At 37.4% G+C, this 21,121-nt stretch overlaps 2 protein-coding genes across 3 annotated transcripts; one reads left to right on the forward strand and one right to left on the reverse strand.

Moving 5' to 3' along the window:
• Positions 1 to 469: 469 nt before the first annotated feature.
• On the reverse strand, positions 470 to 3,521 carry LOC104213951 (scarecrow-like transcription factor PAT1). 2 transcript variants are annotated; one of them, XM_009763521.2, is made up of 2 exons: positions 3,361 to 3,521; positions 470 to 2,523 (listed from the first exon to the last, which is right to left on the reverse strand). In XM_009763521.2, the coding sequence occupies exon 2, from the start codon at positions 2,327 to 2,329 to the stop codon at positions 695 to 697; it is 1,635 nt and encodes a 544-aa protein (XP_009761823.1). In that variant the 5' UTR covers positions 2,330 to 2,523; positions 3,361 to 3,521; the 3' UTR covers positions 470 to 694. The 2 variants fall into 2 exon arrangements, with proteins under 2 accessions (XP_009761823.1, XP_009761833.1); XM_009763531.1 differs by having other exon boundaries at positions 470 to 2,496; positions 3,361 to 3,504.
• A 13,172-nt stretch (positions 3,522 to 16,693) lies between these two features.
• On the forward strand, positions 16,694 to 20,148 carry LOC138868629 (uncharacterized). Its single transcript, XM_070146191.1, has 6 exons — positions 16,694 to 16,783; positions 16,891 to 17,480; positions 17,943 to 18,517; positions 18,605 to 18,741; positions 18,869 to 19,217; positions 19,955 to 20,148. The coding sequence occupies exons 1-6, from the start codon at positions 16,694 to 16,696 to the stop codon at positions 20,146 to 20,148; spliced, it is 1,935 nt and encodes a 644-aa protein (XP_070002292.1).
• Positions 20,149 to 21,121: the final 973 nt, after the last annotated feature.

A 21,121-nucleotide genomic window follows, 5' to 3' on the forward strand; every position in this document is an offset into this window, starting at 1 on the left:
CTCCTTTGTGACATTTTGAGCGACTTGAAAGAAAACGTCACAAGAAACATAATTTAAAGTACAATTGGTCATATTTCAATGATATGTAATTTTCAAGAAAAAATGGAAGATTTTAAGAGCCTATGTTCTGAACAGAGCGGAACCAGGATTTGAGGTTTGTGGGTTCGGAATTCTAGTTCGTTTATATTATTGGGTTTTAATTTAACAATATATACATATTCAATAAAAAGGTTTAAGACAAATACAGGGTTTTGATCATAGTTACTGAATTCGGCCGAACCCGCAGATCCGGTGCTAGCTCCGCCTCTGGTTCTGAAGACAGCCAAGTTAGTAGAGGATATACAAGAAGTTTTGTGACAAAATTTCCAGTTCTTGTACAAGAAGAATCTGCTATATACTTCATGTTATTACTTTGTGGAAGACCACTCAAATATCAACTGATATCAAATCTAAAGTAGGAGGTTATAGATCATAGAACATAAACACCTTAAGCAAAATCTTACAAGCACCAACATTGCATATTGGGATTAATGCTTTCCAAGAAGGAAGCTTCACTGATTGATTAAGTGAATACACTATGGAGGAACCTTATTTTTTCTCAAACCATTTAAAAAGGGGAAGGAATTGGCTAGTGACAAAATGACAAGAAAACTAAAGGTTCCACCCACCAAGCTTGCTACTAAAACTAACAACTCTACTTCCATGCACAAGAAGCAACCAAATCTCTGTTCATCCAACCGAGGTACAAAGCTCCATCTCTTTCTTCAAGCCTATATTTGTCACAGTAGTTTTCTACCAATGCTTTGATAGTAGAATTCACCAATGAACTCAACGGATACGGGCTGAATCCAGCCATTCTAAACCGTGACTTCCACTTACCAAGAAGCTCATGCCGCTCCACCCTCTCAATTCCCTCGCAGGCGATGATGTTAACAATATCTTTTGCCAAACAATGCTGCTCAACATTGATGCGCTCCTTATGCGCCCTTGAGAGAGTCGCATCAATTGATTCAAACATGGCAGTATAGTAATCTAACATTTCAAGGAAACGAGGAAAGAAAGCTGCAGTATTTGTATTAGATTCTTGCTCAACAAGGGTAACCACCTTGGGATTCAAGCTCTTAACCAGCCGTATCAGTCGATCCCTGTGATTTTCTGTGCTCACACTTTCGTCTGGCATGTGATGCAACACAAATGCAAAATTTACTGCCAGTGCTTCACCAGGTCGAATTCCAAGGTTTTCTAGCTGAACATCAGAAGTAGATATGGCGGCAGCATGAAACTCAAAAGGCACCTTGAAGGACTCAGCAAGCTTAGAAAGCCTCTTGCCAATAATATTAAGCCCTCCTCCACGCGCATAGGCTGATTTGGAATCATCAATACCCGTTATGCGGATATGTGGTGGACCTCCAGGCCGAGCTGCAAAAGCTTGGATTAGAGTAACCCACTGACTCCCTTGAGAAATTTGGAAATCAATGATATGAACTCTTTGTTCATCCTTCATTGCTTCTGCAATGGCACCATTTGCCGACATGTATCCAAATTTGAAGTAGGGGCAAACTTCATGAAGAATATGCATATATGAAAGCAGTTCAAAACTAGCTGGTTCTTTGCATCTTAGGGACTTGTATATGGAACTTCCTGATGTCGCTAACCTTGCTACAAGCCCTTCAAGGATGTATGCTCCGAGTCGCTGAATTGGTTCCCCTGACACTGACACCATTTGACGCAACTCTGATATCAACCACTGAGCTGTAAGTAAATCACCATCTGATTCTGCTTTTGCGCACGCAATGAGCACACGTTTCAAATCCCCTCTAGGTATCGCCTCCATCATTTGTCTCCAACAGTCAATCTCTGGGGAGGTCATACAGCTCGGCAGGGAATTATCACAACTATCCAGAACGTCTGAATTAGGTCCCAGCATTACAGTTTCCAATTCTTTTAGCTTGTGCCTGAAATCATTCACATCATCTGTAATGCATGATCCACTTACTGGGGAGTTGTAGTTAGTATCAGGCGAGTAATGTACGTCTGATAAGCATGACTGAGATTCTTGATGGGAAGTCGGACTTCCATTTGGAGTGAAACTGACAGCTGATATTGAGTTTTGAACAACATACTTGCCAGTAGGTGAGGAGGACTCCATTGTGCAATACCGATCAGAATAAGTTTGAATGGAGTGATTACCTCCTTGGGTTCGGTTAATACTGGTCATCTGCGTGTCTAATGTTTGAAACTGAGGTAGATAGGATGCCTCTGTTTTTTGCACAGATTGATAAAGCGTATCAGACTTGGCTGATCTTCTAAGTCGCTGTGACGCTTGCATTGAAAGGATGCTAACTGCCACTTTTGTATATGATGTATTCAATCTTGCATCATCTGCTCACTCTAGATGTTTACAGCACTCTACAAAAACCATTTATATAGCAAGGTTCTCTGGCTGCTGCAACGAGGGCCTTTAATATTCCTTCACAGCGACACCAACCTCATAGACTGCAGAATTAGGACGTGCAATAGAACCTACACATGTCAATTACTTGATACATCAAAGCAGCGAAAAAGAGAATAAATGAAGTCACATATAGAAACTTAAGTTTCCAATCATACTAGAGCATGAAAATTCATAAGATTTCTACTAAGTACATAACATCAGAAGGTTGGCAGGAAAACCATATTAATGCAAATAGAACGCCAAGAAACTAAAAAATAATGAAAATTTGTAAAGCAATTAGCGCACACCAAGAAAAAAACATATGTGTTCACATCTAAAAGATAAACTACAATAAACTATTTTAACTCCCATTAAGATCAATTTAGATTGCTTTATGTCCCACAGGCGGATTATACTTATCTTTTGCACCAAAATTATCCAAGTTATCTAATTCAGACCAAGAACCAAGCTATACTAATTAATACTTCCAAATTCCCAGAAAAGTTGCCACTTTATCCAATTGCAGAAAGAAAGGGAGGGAAACTGAATTGTACAACAGATGACAGAGGCAACAAAACGGATTTTGATAGAAGTGCAAGAATGAACTGACTTCAAACTTTCCTAAAAAATTCCTCAAATTATACCAAAAAATCAAAAAATGCAGAAGAAAAAGAAGTGAAATTGAAATGTTACAACAGAGCATAAAAGCAACCTCAAACACTTGGAATATTGCAAAAATGGACAACTTCAGCGTTTCAATCGAAAATTCCTCAAATATAGCAAAATTGCATTTTTATCCAATATCAGAAAGAAAAGAAGGGAAACTGAAATGGAACAACAGAGCACAGAAGCAGACACAAAGATTCTGAACTGAAATGCAAGAATGTAACTGTAATTCAAATCAATTCAGTAGCTGGTATACTAACCTTAAACTGAAGAGCCCCAGGTTAAACTGAAGAGCCCCAGGTTCTGTTTTGTTTTTTTCCCCTTCTAAAAAGAACTTTTATTTCCTTATTACTACAACTCAAAGAACTGTTTTAATGTGGAGAAAGAGAGAGAATGGGGCAGCACAGGACCCTATGAACTTAACCTCTTCTGCGAATTCAAGTATCATAAATAGGTAAAAGTTAATAAAAAGCCCTCAATATTAGGGGAATGCACAAGAATGCCACTAAGGTTTATTCTCTAATTAACAATACTCTAGTGGCCTAAATTACTCTTAATCAACAATTAGTGGGCAAGTTGATAAATAGAAAAACAAGTGGGCAAGTGCTACTGAGTGGTGGATTTACCGTGTGATTGGTGCTACCCGCTCTTATTCAGTTAGTTGTATTTAAAATTAAAACAATCTAGTTACTCAGATTTAGGCTATAGCGTTGTCAAAACGGACAAAAACAGAAGTCTTTAGGAAAGAACAATACGATATATCAACCCCATCCAATTATGCAATCCACAAATTATCTTCCACCTTTTCCCTATTTATAATGGACTGCTAATATTAATTTGTATGGTCAAAAGTAGAAACAATGTCAAAGATCGATGGTCAAATTATTTTTAATACAAGAGTAGGAAATTATCTCCTTTTTATTAAGATAATAAAGAACAATAAGACCAGAAGCATATATTGAGCCAACGTGAAGCAATAGGAACTTTAGGGACCTAAAGTACATAATCCAAAGTTGTAACTAACTTAGTGAAGTCGGTTAATTAGCCGTAGATTCTGTTAGTAGGGTGTTAGTCAGATATATATGTATAGATTAGCTAGAGATACTCAGATGTATTCATTTATTTTCTACAATGAAATGAAGAAGCAATTTGCTCTCTCCAGTCGTTCTCTCTCTCATTCTTCTAGATTCTTCTTTTCTCATTTCGATCTTAGAATCTCAATATGGTATGAGAGCCTACGATCAAATGCTGATACCGACTTTGATTCTCTTCAATTTGCTGGTAAATTATTTGTTATCAACTCAATTCATTTGCTAGGGTTTGGGATTTCAGAGCTGCGATGGCGGTAGGAGAAGGAACGAGTGATGAGACTGCAATAAGTTACAATCATCCTATGTATTTGCGACCTTCTCATTCGTCGGGTAAGCATTTAATTGAATTCAAACTTCTAGGTACTCAAAACTACAATTGTGGTGTCGACCTATGAGGATTGCACTTTTCGCAAAGAACAAGGTTGGTTTTGTTGATGGAACGTGTGAGAAGAACAAGTTTAGGAAGGAATTACATGATCAGTGGGATAGATGTAATGCTTTTGTTCTCTCGTGGGTCATGAATGTTGTCGCAAAGGAACTTTATAGTAGTGTTGTTTATGCATCTACAACATATAATGTGTGAAACGATTTAAAGGAGAGGTTTGGTAAGAGAAACATTTCACGAGTTCACAATTTTCTTCAGGAAATTAGCGCCTTAAAACAAGGACTAGCGCCAATTTTCACCTATTTTTCAAAATTGAAGGATTTGTGGGATGAGTATGATGCTATGACACCTACACCATCGTGCCCTTGTCCAGAATCAAAAATATTCATTGAACATATATAGCAACAACCACTAGTTTAGTTTCTGAATAGGTTAAATGAGTCGTTTGCACAAGCAAAGGGACAAATCATCATTATGATGATGAGGATGATACCTACACCTACTATCAATGTAGCTTATGGAATAGTAGTACAAGATGAAATCCAACGAGCTAGAGCTACTTGTGTAACCAACTTGGAAATAGGAGCTACTATTATGGGTTATAACACGGGACATGTTGGCAGTGTAGTTCCCTACAACCTAACTCATAGAGTTAATCAAGTGAATTGCAACTCAATGTAAAGGGCACCTTTAATGTATAGACAGAAAGCACAACTCTATTATGACTACTACAAACTAAAAGGTCACACTAGGGATAACTGTTACAAGCTGGTAGGGTACCTTGCAGATTACAAACCAAAGAGGAAGCCTTTTGTCAGAAACACTGCTGCAGCTCACAATGTGCAACTTGATGTCACTCAAGGATCATAAAAGCAGAACGAGCACAAAAATATTTCTCCAAGGAATGACAACTTATTTACCCTGCAGATTACAAACCAAAGTGGAAGCCTTTTGTTAGAAATACTACTGCAGCTCACAATGTGCAACTTGATGTCACTCAAGGATCAGAAGAGCAGAAGGAGCACAAAGATATTTCTCCAAGGAATGACAACTTCTTTACATAGTAGCAGTATCAGCAACTACTCCAGATGTTTAACAAGAATGTCACGCCTGTTGAAATAGCAGCTCATGCTAAAGCGACAGGTATACCTATCTTATATTTTTAGTAAAATTAAAAAGGATAGATGGATTGCAGACTCCGGAGCCACTAATCACATGGTCTATAATCTGGATGTCTACAAAGATTTTGTGGAGCTTTCTAAGATTGATATGAGAAAAGTGCAATTGCCAAATAGTGAAACAAGTGTCATTACTCACCTAGGATCCTCCATTATCTTAGGTAACCTGCATGTTAAGAATGTACTGTATGTACCTGAGTTTAGGTATAATTTGCTATCAATATCAAAACTTACCAAGGATGGAGGATTATTCATATCCGTCTTTCCTGACTTTTGTGTGTTCCAGGACATCTACAGTGGGGAGGTGAAGGGGATTAGTAGATTGAAGCATGATATGTATGTGCTGGATCTGGTTATTCAAGGCAACTACACATGAGATTTAGGAGTACACGGTATTTCTTCTGCATTAGTAGTCAATAGAATAAGTGGCATGCTATGGTATAGAAGATTAGGTCATGTGCCTATTGATATAATGAAGATATTTCCTATGTTTAATCTATACTGATCATTGTGATGTATGCCCTCTGGAAAAACAAAGTAGACTGCCTTTTCCTAATAGTAGCAATTAAAGTTGATGGGGTTTCAATGTCTTTGCCTTATATTTTGATGATCTAACAAACTTACTGTCAAGAACAAGATAGGGAATCTGCCACACTTGATACACATTGCTAATGAACGGATTCTAGCCAGAACTCCAGCTAATGTGAACTGCTGCAAGTGTAGAAAATAGAGAAACAAGACAGGGACATGATCCCTTGTGTTTTCCTGACAGCAGTACGAAAGTCAATTGTACACAGCTAGAAAGTGACTACCACAGAAACAGTGCACATAGTGCAACATTTTTGCAGTCACTTGTCCTTTGACCAACCAAGTGCTTACATTATTCAAGTGATGTCATCAAAGGCATTTTAACAAGAGTATTACAATAAAACATCATTTGAACTCTTTAGGATGAAGGACGATGAATCTATTCCAGATATGCAAACAAAATTCACCTCTATCATAAATGAGTTACACTCACCTGATGAAATCATTCCTAGGAACAAGCTAGTGAGGAAAATTCTTAGTATCCTGCCCAATTCTAGGGAAAGCAAGGTGAATGCTATTACTGAAGCAAAGGACCTGCAAGAGCTGACCATAGACGAGCTGGTTGGAAATCTGAAGACCTACGAGATAAAGAGGAAGATAGACAGTGAAAGAAGAGAACCAAAGAAAGAAAAGAACCTAGCAATCAAAACTGAAAACAATGACTCGAGTGAGGAGGATAGTGACATGGCTTACTTAACCAAAAGGTTTCAAAAGATGGTCAGGAGAAATGGAGGAATACTGAAAAAGGACAACTCCAGCAAACCAAAGAACTATGATCTCTGCCACAAGTGTGGAAAGCCAGGGCACTTCTGTTACACCCCGTAATATTACGTCAATATTATGTCCTGTAGTATTATATTACGACGATGTTATGCTCTGTAGTAATATGTTACGATGATGTTATCTACGGTGGCTGAAATATGATTCAAACAACGTTATATACGCGTATATATGTATGTATATGTATATGGGATATGGGAAGAGGTTATGGCATTATATACGCACCACCACCTGATCAGCTGGTATACGATGATGATTTTGCCCACCGTGGCCGATATGATATGATGGAACACCCTTAGAGGCTGATGATGTTATAAAACATGTACCTATACAAGACATGATATTCATACACATATGCATGACGCTAAAAGTAATTTATGATTTACAAAGTTATTCAGACTTAAAGGTTGAGTCATGTACTCTATATGTCTTCCATATCTCTTATGTATTTATTTATATGCCTTACATACTCGGTACATTATTTGTACTAACGTCCCTTTTGCTTGGGGATATTGCGTTCATGCCCGCAGGTCTCGATAGACAGGTCAAGAGCCCTCCAAGTAGGCTATCAGCTCAGCAGAAGATGTTGGTGCGCTCCATTTGCTTCGGAGTTGCTTGTTTAGTTAGTATGATTTAGATGTGTATTGTTTGGTATGGCGGGACTCTGTCTCGACCCTTATGATATTTATGTATTCTTAGAGGCTTGTAGACATATGTCGTGTATGTGAAAGATTGTACGGCCTTGTCGGCCTATGTTTTGAGTTTATAAATGATTATGTTGGCCTATTAGGCCCGTATGTCATGTGTATATGATGATGTAATAAGAAAGATACGTTATGTTAGTATCAGAGCAATTCTATCCAAGGGAGTCTACAAGCTGTGTCTAGTAGATTCTTGTCTATGGGTGTGTCGTGCACCACACTTATAAGCATGAGGCTATAGGGCATTTAGGATTGTCACGCTTCTTCTTACTCTAGATCGTGTGGTAGAGCTCACTTATAAGAATTCAAATTCCAAAATTCTTCTTTTTATTTGTAATAAGACGATAACTACATCCGGAAAAAAGATTGGAAAGAGAGATAGTTGTGGAAGAGTTGAGTAAGAGGAATTGGATTTTTGTATGATGCCTATGATAAGTAAATATGAGGCCTTCAGCAGATCATGTGTGTACTGAAAGGTGTAAGCCTCTTGATAAGGAGCCTTAAGGCAAGAATGCCTATCCACCTTTATGATGAAAGACAATGAGAGATTAAAAAGATAAATACAAGTTTCAACAAGCAAAAGAAGCAAGATGAAGAAGGGTACGAGGCGCCCAGTTAATGAAGGTTAACATCGTTTATAATTGAGGCAGATGAGCATAAGCTTTTTGAGTTATATTCAATAGTACAATGGTATATACCATTGGTCGCACCCCTTCCAGATATTCCCTATGGCGGTTAACAAAAGTAGTATAAGAAGATATGATGGATGAATTGATTGTGTCAGTTGACATTTTCGAAGGATATTACAAATGTGCTAATAGATCTCTTTATGAGACACCTAGATGGTGCACTCTAAAATAGTGCAGCCAGATATGTGTACTACAAAGACATGCACAATAAGCCTTGAAGGAATAAGTATTACCTTAGTGTAGCTCGTGTCCCTAGTAAAACGAGAACGTTAAGCAACTTGAACAACCATTGGAGGGAGCAAAGGAAAGCTAAAAGCGAAAGAATGTCGTATTGAAGTTTTCACAAGAAAAGGGATATGCAAAAATATTAGTAGAGTAATGAGAAGAGAGATAAGGAAGCATTATAAAAAAGGTGTGATACATGGATGAAAACGGTAGAGTGTTACAGAACCTATAGTCAAATGAAAGAAGAGACGAAAGGTGATGGGCCTTAAGCCAACAAAAGAGTATAGGCCATAAGGTTATATTCTCATTTCGAGAAATAAGTTTGTGACTCTAGCGCGATTACCAAGAGGAAAAGTTAGACCCCAGAGTAATAGAAGTCAATATGGCCTGGTGAATAAGATAAACTAAATATGAATTAGGGACTGAATGATTGGAGAGTACTCGGTGTGAATACCTAATTTTTGCGCTATTTTAACACCTCCTAAATTTATTAGTGTTTTTTATTATTTAATAGTTTTTTCAATTTTGTGTGTTTAATTGCGTATTTTCGATCATAAAAACACCAAAAATAATTTTTTCTTCATTTGCGCATTTTAGAAATTAACTAAATGTTCAATAGGTGAATTAATCTAGTTAATTGATCATTTGAATAAGTTATTTAATTATTTTATTTGTTTGTATAAAATTTAGTTTAGTAAGTTTGAATAAGGAAGAAATTGGGCTAAATTTGAAAGAAAAAATATCCAAGAGTGCAAGATAAGGGGTTGCTATTGAAAGGGTCCGAAACTACACTCAAAACTACGTCGTTTCACTAAATGAAACAAGGTCAATTCTTATCCATCCATTACATCTTGATCCAATGGATCTCATTCACTCTTGGCCTAGGTATTTAAAGTCTCAAAAATCTGAAAAATGACCCTCATTTCTCCCATAATTATTTTCTCTTCCCTCTCTCTTCCCTCTCTCTTTATCCATAACCGCCGCCCCTCCACCGCCGCCGGAAATCGCCCACCGGCGGCGGACCACCTCCAAACCATCTCAAAATTTCACCATATAATCTCCAACACCTCCTCTTTCCATATCTCAAAACCAAATCCTTCAAAAACCCATCAAACTCCTTGAATCTTAAATCTAGGAAACTTACCTGTCACTTTTTTGCCCAAATTCTTGAAGCTCCAACAATTACCACCCCCACAATACCTATATCAACGGTTAGAGCTCCTCAAGACCTAGCTATTGATGTCAATTTCACCTTGAAAATTCAGCGACCAAAATCCGACCAAATTCCGGCGGCCTCCCCGAACACCCTCTTTTGGCATACCACCATTTTTTCGGTCACTTGAATTGTAAAATGGTAAAAATCCTATTCTTTTTCATGGCTGATTTTTTATTTTATTTTTATTTTTCAGATTTTATTTTTTCTATTATTAATTATTTTAGCATTAGTTTTTGAAGTTTGAAATGTTAAATTTTCTATTTTTGCACTTGTTGAAGTAGTAAAATAGCTTTGTATTAATTAAAGTGAGGTAGTGAGAAAATACTTGAAAGTATATGGTAAAATCGTAATCCTACCCTGATATTAATTTTCTGATTTTTTGGGTTAGAATTAGTTTCTGTCTTGTTTCTTTATTTAATCCATTTCTAATTATGTTTGCCTAGTTGGTTTGTTAAATCGCTTTAGCGATAGCGTGTGTTCTGTCTGGCTTTAATAGTTAATTTTTGTTTGCTCATGTTGGTTCATAGTACATGTGTTGAAGTTTAATTACATGTTTTAACACTTGGTTTAATTTGAATCAATAGGGTGATATTGGTGTTGTTTATATCTGAAATTTAGATATTTTTATCACAAAACAGGGTGCTAGTAGCCTACTTTTACTAGTAGGGTGGCTGAAATGACATTTTTTCTCCTTACTTCTGACAATAGATTTTGGACAGATTTTGAACAGTGTTTAGCACACAATGTCTTTGCCTATTTAAGGGGCTGCCCTTTCCTCATAATGAGAGGGGACTCCATCACACTTCCATAGAGATTTTAGAATTACTTTGAACACACAAAAAAATAAAAAAAAATTCAGCAGTTGAACACATGAAAAGTAAGCTGAAATAGTGAGCTTTAGGAGTGAATCTTAGAGTGCAAACTTTTAGAAAAGTATAAGTCCTCTTTAGAGTTCGTCTCTGGGTTTTTCTCTAAGTTTTCGGGTTGTTTTAACACGGATTTGCTGCTGGTTCTCCACTGTTTTGCTGTTATTTTTATGTTGCTTTAGTTGCTGAACTACTGTTTATTCTTTTGCTATCCAGATAATCCTTTAAGACTCGTAATGTATGTATTTTCAGAAATGGGAACAACTTGAACATGCTGCACCATTTAAATGTGTTTGATGTGATGAATAGTTCGACAACAAAAGAGCTTTGTATGTTATTGTTATGTATCAAGCATGTGATAATGTGAATATAGTCCTTCATAATACTTCAATACTGAGTTGTAAGTTTTTTGAATGTAATATGTAAGTCGTTTATGGATTTTTAAGCATGTTTTCAAGCTATTGTATCCGAGTAACAATGCTAAGTATGTCATGAATGACTTTAGGTGTATAACACATAGCATGAGTTCGTTTTACTTGCTGAAATTTCACTGTCAATATATGCTTCTAGGAATGCTGATAATATCTTTGTGAATCTGGCAATTTTGCCGGATTTGAAAAAGTGGCTATTTTTGTAAAGTGGGCGTTTATACAATTGGGACTGTGTAGTTAATGATCATGAACGCAAACTAAGTAAAGAGCTAAGATTGTATCAACTTTGGGCCTTATTGAATCAAAAATAAAAGCTGGCCCATTTACCTTTAAACAACAAAATTACCCTTTTTCTTCTATATAGCATTAGGCCAATTGAAATCCATTTCTTAGCCTATTTTAATAATAAATTCCAGCAGCCCAAAATCCTTATACAAGCTAACCCATTTTTTTTTTCTTTTAAAAAAAAGTTGGCTCATTTCTTTTAAATTAGATAAAGTTGGTCCAACATTTATTTGCATAATTTTTCCCAACTATAAACCTCGAAAATAATAATAATCTCAGATTTTTCTACTATTTTAATTAACTCGTTTCCTTTTAATTAATTTAAACGCTAGGCAAATAGTAGGTGCGCTTTAACTTCACGGACTCACTTGTGTAGCGTGACGCTTAACTTTTAATAAGTTAATTCATAAATTTCATGTCATATTCAATAGTTTTAATTAATTTATAAATCTTTTGTCATAATCACGGATTCGCTTGCATAGCGTAGTATTGACATTTAATAAATTTTCCGGAAAACAAAGAGGGTTAATGTTTCCTCCAAGCACAGTTGTAGGATTTTTTTTTCAAAAGTAAATAACGTGCTAACAATCGTCTGTCATGACTGCGGATTTGCTTGCGTAGCGCCGTTATGAATAAACTATAAATTTCGTCGAACACGCATTCGCTTGCGTAGTGTAGTTATGACATCTTATTATTCAAAAATATTCTTTAATTTTTTTCTAATAATCAAGAGATAAAAGAGGGTAGGTAAAACATGAAAATAATATAAATCACAATTTGTCCAAAATTAATTCCAGCCAAGTTTAAGTCAATAAAGTGACCGTACTAGAACCACGGGACTCGGGGAATGCCTTATACCTTTTCCCCGGTCAACATGATTCCTTACCCGAACTTTGTTTTTGCGGACCGATAAAAATAGAGTCAAACCTTCATTTGACTAGGGATTCAAATAAATGGTGACTTGGAACACCAAAAAAATCAATTCCAAGTGGCGACTCTGAACAATAAAATAATCCCTATTCAAATTTTGTCACTTTAATTGGAAAAACTCTTTAACCCATGAATTCAGAGAATAGTCATTCAGGGAGACGCTTCCCTAGAGCAAGCAATGTGAGCAAAGTTAAGCTTAAGATACTGTATGTGCCAGTTACGCTAAGTGTCACCCTCACGAGTAAGGGAATTTGTCATCCTTGGTACAGAAGAATTGCCGCAAGGTGAGTAAGGATCATTGATGTTGAGAAATGATGCCAAAGATGAAGAGATAAAACATCTATAGGTAGATCCTCGTGGCTTCAGCTTTTAGTACACCCTAAAGGGGGGAATATGGAATGATGTGATGTTAAGCCAGAATTAAGTGGTTCTAGTAATTATGGAATGATAAAGGAAGAATGCGAAAAAAATGAAAAGGGATGAGATTGAAATTATCTGAAGCCTACGTATATGTTACGATTCCAGAACATTATGCAAATACGAGCAGTAAGTTAAAACAAAGGAAATAACCCAAGAAAGATTACGCAGAAAATTGATATGAGAATGGGCTAACAAGTAGTTGGTAATTGATTAAGGAAGAGCCTAGTTATTGTCAAACAGGAGGTTACAAATAAGTTAGCAGATCGTGCGAGATAAATATAGTAAAACCCAATATAGTAACTCAGCCTCGCAGTAACGTCTTTGTAATATTTAAGAAGTATTTAGATAGGAGTTGGGGTTGTTAAAGGTACTGTATGAGTATTGTGGGAATGAAAGATAGTGCCAATAGGAAGGCAATTAACATATCAGTTCAGAAGCAACCCTACAAGCACAAGGGTACGGAGATAAGCAACTACGGATAATTATAGGCAAGGAAGGACATCAAAAGGTCTGTAATAAGCTCACATCTTTACGAGGGTCAAGGGTTCTCCCTAAGTACTATGACGAAAGACTAGCTGAGGAAATAAGGAAGAAGGCTTCAACCTCAGTACAATGACCTAAAGAGGAAATGGTCGTGTGACAATAGTCTCAAAACAACATTGTATGCACTCCCTAAGAAAGTGGCACCTAAAGTGGCTAATGAACAGGGAGTAAAATCAGAAGTGATATTCAGGATCATATGAGTTGTATGGAATTTCAATATATATGGGCACTAAGATAAGTTAAGTATGGATGCAACAAGGGGGCAAAAAGATCAAGAAAAGTAATAGCTTACGTTTAAAGAAAGCTAAGATGGAAAAAAGAGAATTACTCGATCAATGATCCAGAGTTGGTTGCGTTAAGAACTCACTTAAGGGTTTGGAGTTTTATATATGTAGCATATACAGCCGTAGAAGATTCGGGTATACGTTAAAAGAAAGAATTGAGCCCAGGTCATAAACAGAGGATTAAATTGTTAAAGGATTGTATCATGCATATTCCTCAGCGACCCATGAAAGGCTAAACAGAATAAATAATACCATAAACCATAGATCGAAAGATAGCTTAAGCCGACATAAAGGCCGATCAAAAGAAGGAGAAAACTAAAGAGTTACATCACCCAAGTAAATCTGGAGTTTGATTATTGGACCCAGAAAAATAGAAATATCGTGATCGAGAACATTGTAGGATCTCCTTTAAAATCAGAGGTACGAAAAAGATAGAAGATATGATGTGAGGCTTTGAGGAATGTAAGGTAAAGGTGAACAAGGTATGAGATACTCAAAAGCAGAAGGTTGAGGATATTCCATACTCCGGATAAAAGGGCTAGAAGCACGAGGATTCAATATCCAAGAATGATAGCGGCATTGTCAATGGCATATCTTCTAGTCAATAATTTTTAGGTATCGAGAGGTCTAGTTAAGAAAGTAAATAAGAGTTAGAGATGATGTGATGTCGCTCTTGATGTTCTAAAATAACACAAGGAAATGCAAGCAAGTTGAAGGAAAGTTGCGAGTATTATAAATGGATATTTATAGGTCACAAGCTTAAGTATGGTAGAGCGACAAAGTTTTAAGAAAACATGAGTAAGAATGAGGAAAGGCAAGTGAAAAGGGTGACAAGAATGGATAAGTCCTCAGGATTAAGTCCATGAAAACAAGAGAGATAATGGTTTCTCTATGTTATAGTAAGCTCAGTATAGCCTGAATGGACTCAAAGGAGTTACTCTTCATAAGTAGCATTTAGAAGAGATGGAATATTGCCTTAATAGTAGAATAAGGGTGTAATTGTGATAGAAAAAGAATGACGTATTGGGCCTTCGATTGAGTAATGATTGAAAATTTCATGGATTGTACGAGATTAAAATACCCACATAAGTGAATCACATTGGGATGCTATAAAATACGATCATTGAAGTATAGTATCACCCCTAAGTGGATCAGGAAAATCACTTCAAATATTCCTTGATGGAACTTAAGCCCTAGTGGCAAGGTAGGACGTAAGAAGTTTCAAGTTATCACTGGTGTATTGTAGATTAATATTGAGGTGAATCAATAATGGATGGACAAAAGTCACAAAGTATGAGATGAGATTAAGCCACCATTCTTAAGACGAATGGTAATGAAGTAGCATTGAAAGACTGAGATTTATACCTAAAGAATATGCAACAAAAGTAACTGGGAGCTTGGTAAGCATACCTCAGTAGAGGTAGATTGAAGTAAAAAATTATGGTATAGTATAAGCCATGTAAATGCAGCAAAGTCATATGAATGGATAATCAGATCTATGAAATATGATATGGCCATATTCGCAAGTTCTACAAAGTATCGTTCAAAGGACTTCATTATACCTATAGAGGCCCAGAGAGGCATCCTATTAAGCCTTGTATATACAAAACAAGGACTAGAGATTGACTAAAAGATAAAAGGAAAAAGGAAAGATGAATCGCATAAGTGCACTTACAAAGCCAGGGTCATACAGGCTGCATGACAGGAGGTAACAGCAGTTGCAAGATTAGGAAGATTTCGACCACAGGTCATGATACGAGCAAAAAGACTAAAGGGGGAATACCCTAGACTTTGGATTTATTCACAGAGCAACTGCTTAAACGACAAGAAGAGTATTAAGGTATTCACAAGAGCTATAAGTTACAAAAATGATAAGAGCATTAGTCAACATTCGAGGATGAATGTTCCAAAGGGTGGAATGATGTTACGCCCCACAATATTACGTCAATATTACATCCTACAGTATTATATTACGACGATATTATTCTCTGTAGTAATATGTTACAATGATATTGCCCACAATAGCTGAAATATGATTCAAACGGCGTTATATACGCGTATATATATGTGTACATGTATATAGGACATGGGAAGAGGTCATGGCGTTATATACATACCACCACCTAATCAGCTGGTATACGATGATGATTTTGCCCACAGTGGCTGATATGATATGATGGGATGCCTTCAGAGCTGATGATGTTATAAAACATGTACTTATGCACGACATGACATTCAAATGCATATGTATGACGCTAAAAGTAATTTATGATTTACAAAGTTATACAGACTTACAGGTTGAGTCATGTACTCTATATGTCTTCCATATCTCTTATGTATTTATTTATGTACCTTACATACTCGGTACATTATTCGTACTGATGTCCCTTTTGCTTGGGGACGCTGCGTTCATGCCCGCAGGTCTCGATAGACAGGTTGAGAGCCCTCTAAGTAGGCTATCAGCTCAGCAGAAGATGTTGGTGCACTCCATTTGCTTTGGAGTTACTTGTTTGGTTAGTATGATTTAGACATGTATTGTTTAGTATAGCTGGACTCTGTCTCGATTTATGTATTCTTAGAGGCTTGTAGACATATGTCGTGTACGTGAAAGATTGTACGGCCTTGTCGGCCTATGTTTTGAGTTTATAAATAATTATGTTGTCCTATTAGGCCCGTATATCACGCGTATATGATGATGTAATAAGAAAGATATGTTACGTTGGTACTCAATTGAGTAAGGTACCAGGTGCCCGTCGCGGCCCATAGGTTTGGGTCATGACAACTTCATCAAAGATTGTCCTCTCCTGAAGTAAGAACACTCCAAGTACAACCCTGAGAAAGTAGCCAAGAGGAACCCAGTTCCTGACAAGCACTTCAAAAGGAATAGATCTGCTGACAATGTGGTGAAACAGGCTCTTACAGTATAGGGAGACTCCTTTAGTGAGTCTGAAGATGAAACTGATGCAGGTGACAACTCCATAATGGCAGTTGAAAGTGAGGAAAATGAATATGATTCAATATTTGCTTTGATGGCCCAATCAGATGATGATGAAGACGATGACAATAGTGAGGTAAATTTCTGGGATGTTCAGAGAAATCTGAAATCCTACTCTCCTAAGAAACTCATGTCTTAACTAGTGTATTGATTGATGCCTATCATAGTCTTGTGGAGGATAAGGATGCCTTGACCTTAGAGCTAGGAGAAGCTGAACAAACTAGAGATGATCCGGTAGTGTGTGTAGTTGATCTGAAGGAAACCATTTGTGAGCTGGTGAAAGAAAAATTTGTTTTAACCGAAAAAATAGCTAACATAGAACATGAAAGAGATGACTTAGTGGTTGTAGCTGTTGACTATAAGGAAACCATTGAGAACTTCAACAAAGATAAGGAGGCCTTAGTGAAGAGAGTGATTGAGATTGAGGAAGAAAGAGACGGTCTCTTGATAGTGATTGCAGACCTGAGGGAAACAGTAGAGGGACTAGCAACTGAGTCTAAACATGAAAATTCTAGAAAAGGAAAAGAGGTAGCTAGTGAGGCACACATTAGACTTGAAAATGCGTTGGAGGCTGTGAGAACTAGCTTGTGTGTTGAAACTGAGAAAAACAGTCATCTTCAAACTGAACTGGAAAGAGTAAAAAATGATCTTAAAAAGTCCCTAAAGTGGACCTGGTCCTCAGAAGCTATCACTGCCATGTATGTTAATAATGGTGGAAACAGGCAGGGAATATGGTTCCAAAGGGAGAAAATCCCTTACAATCCCCATAACAAGTATGTTACTGTATCGGATAACTGGCTGTGTACCCACTATAGGAACAATGGGCATTTCAAGGAAAATTGCCAAGCCAGGGTCCAGTCTATTCAAAAAAACAAAGTGTTTGCTGAAAATGTAACTACTAAAAAGGGACCAGGTGCCACCCAGACTAAGAGAGATCTTATTCATCCTCTTGCCTACTACAAGAGACCCAAACTTGTTTGGGTTCCTAAAACTAACTCTTGATTTTCTTGTACAAGGAACAGTGAAAGGAAGCAGTTAGCAATGGTTCATGGATAATGGATGTTCAAAGTAGATGACTGGGAATACCATGAACTTCCTTTCACTAAAAGCCCTACAATGAGGGAGTGTATCCTTTGGCAATGGGAAAAAAGGGTACATTCTTGGAGTTAGAAAAGTCGGGAAATCACTCACTCACTCAATTGAGAATGTGTACTATGTCAATGGTCTTAATACAGTCTCTTGAGTGTTTCTCGGATCTATGATAAGGGAAATAAGGTGGAGTTCTTGTCCAATATATGCACAGTTACTAATTTGGTAACTGGTGAAGTGGTACTTGTGGCCAAGAGATACAAGAACATCTATGTTGCTAATTTCGAGTCTATACAAAGTGGTGATCTAAGTTGTTTGAAAGTTGTTGATGATGATGTTGAACTCTGGCATAGAAGACTGGGGCACCCAAGCTTTTCTCTTTTGAATAAACTAATTCAGAAGGACCTGGTCCGTGGTCTGCCTATGTCAAAGTTCGAAGTAAAGAAAGTCTGTGATGCCTATGCTAGAGGGAAGCATGTGAAGTCCTCATTTAAGTCTAAAAAGGATGTCAGCACCTCAAAGCCACTCGATCTTCTTCATATAGATTTATGTGGCCCTATGAGAGTGAAAAACAGGGGAGGAAAAAGATACATTTTGGTGATAGTGGATGACTACTCCAATATCACATGGACTCTGTTTCTTAAAGCCAAAGATGAAACCTTTGAGGTATTTGTGGATTTTGTGAAGAAAATCCAGGTGAAGATGGAGTCTAGAGTAGCATGTATTAGATAAGATCATGGAACAGAATTTGACAATGCCAAATTTGATGAGTTCTGTAATGAAAATGGCATTACCCACAACTTCTCAGCTCCAAGAACTCCCCAGCAAAATGGAGTTGTGGAAAGAAAGAATAGAACTCTTGAAGAAATGGCAAGAACAATGCTGATCGACAATGGGATTTCAAAGAATTTCTGTGCTGAAGTTGTCAACACTGTCTGCTACTTGGTGAACAGGTGCATGATCAGATCTCTCCTGAACAAAACCCCCATATGAGTTGCTGAATGGAAGGAAACCCAAGCTGACTCACCTAAGAACATTTGGGTGAAAATGCTATGTTCTCAATAATGGAAAGGAACAGCTTGGTAAATTTGATGCCAAGAGTGATGAAGGAATCCTTTTGGGGTATTCTTCTCAAAGAAAAGCTTACAAGATATACAACAAGAGGACTCAATGTGTTGAGGAAAGTGTTCATGTTATCTTGGACGAGTCATATCACTTCTACGAGAAAAGTACCAAGGATGATCAAGATGGAGAGCCCTTACTGGTTCCTGGTGAAGTCATTGACATGACAAATGGAAAGGCAGATATGATGAGCCAAGTGAAGGAGCCAAGTGGAGACAATGCTGCCTCTTCCTCAAGGGAACCAGGTACCTCAATTACAGCCACTAAAGCTGAAGAAAGAGTGGTTGATACATTGCAGGGTACTCCACAAGTACCTGAGAGAAGAACACAAGGGAACCAGTTAGATATACCCAGATCCTCTATAAATGAACCTCAAATGCCCAACTAGAAACACAAAAGCTCTTATCCTCTTGAAAACATGATTACCCCTCTAGATTCTAGAGTGCAAACCAGATCAAAAGCTAGAAATTCGTTTGCCTTCTCGGCCTTTCTTTCCCAAATAGAAACCAAAAATATCAAGAAAGCCTTAAAAGTTGCAGATTGGATTACAGCCATGCAAGTTCTAAAGGAACAATGTATGATACCTGGTACCTAGACCCTCAGATTGAACCATTATAGGAACCAGGTGGGTATTCAGGAATAAGCTTGATGAACATGGAAACACTACAAGGAACAAGGCCAGACTAGTGGTTTAAGGTTACAATCAGGAGAAAGGGATTGATTATGATGAGACGTTAGCTCCGGTTGCTCGCATGGAAGCTATTAGAATCCTAATTGCTTTTGTATCTCATATGGAATTCACTATATTCCAAATGGATGTCAAAAGTGCATTTCTGAATGGACTTCTTAAGGAAGAAGTCTATATAAAGCAACCTCCGGGGTTTAATGTCATGAACACCCTAAATATGTGTTTAAACTGGACAAAGTATTGTATGGGTTGAAGTAGGCTCCTCGAGCTTGATATGAAAGGTTGTCAAAGTTCCTCTTAGAAAATGGTTTTACAAGAGGGAAAATTGACAACACCTTATTCTTGAAGAAACGGGGAAGAACCTGCTCATTGTTCAGGTCTATGTTGATGATATCATTTTTTGGGCAACAGCTGATTCTCTGTGTGAAGAATTTGCAAAACTCATAGGAAGTGAGTTTGAAATGAACATAATGGGGGAGCTGAATTTCTTCTTGGGTCTTCAAGTGAAGCAGTCCACGAAGGATACATTCATTTGTCAATAGAAATACATCAAGGAGCTCTTGAAGAAGTTTGATATGGAAGCATCAAAAGTGATAGACACTCCTATTGCTACGGCTACTTGACTGGACATGGATAAAACTGGATCTCCTGTGAATCAAACTATGTATAGAGGCATTATTGGGTCGCTTCTCTATCTTACTGCCAGCAGACCCGATATTGTCTTCAGTTTGGGGCTATGTGTAAGGTTTCAATCAAATCTCAAGGAATCTCATCTGAAGGCTGCAAAAGAATTTTGAGATACCTTAAGGGAACACAGGACCTGGTCCTGTATTACCCCTTAGGTGACAGTTTTAATCTTATTAGGTATGCAGATGCTGACTATGCAGGTTATCTTGTGGACAGGAAAAGTACTTCTAGAATGGCTCACTTTTTATGATCATGTCTCATCTCTTGAGGCACAAGGAAGCAAAACTTAGTGGCTCTTTCAACAGCTGAAGCAGAATAAGTAGTTGCAGCCTCCTGTTGTGCTAAGGTGATATGGATTAAACAACAACTGGAGGATTTTGGGGTATTTATTGATTGTGTGCCTCTTATATATAATAACACCAATGCATTCAACATGTCCAAGAATCCAGTTCAACACAAAAGAACCAAGCACATTGATGTGAGACATCATTTTATGAGGGACAATGTGGAGAAAGGGCTGATCTGTATGAAGTTCTGCAGTACAGAAGACCAAATTTAAGATATCTTCACCAAACCATTGGATAGGGAACATTTTGAAAGAAATAGGGTGAAGCTGGGGCTATTGAAGCCTAATTGAGAACCTGATTCCCATCAGTTGGCTATGAAAATCACCTTCAGGTAAAATTAGCTAAAGTGTTTTCTGGCCAAGTCTAACTCACTTTAATACCATTGCAGGTAAACATGGATGATGATTATAGAAGCTGTAGATGCATGCATGGGTGATAAAGGAGGATTGAAATTTTCAAAGACAGGTCAAGAACCTGGTTC

This window comes from Nicotiana sylvestris, chromosome 5, assembly GCF_000393655.2.
Source record: "Nicotiana sylvestris chromosome 5, ASM39365v2, whole genome shotgun sequence".
NCBI lineage: Eukaryota > Viridiplantae > Streptophyta > Magnoliopsida > Solanales > Solanaceae > Nicotiana > Nicotiana sylvestris.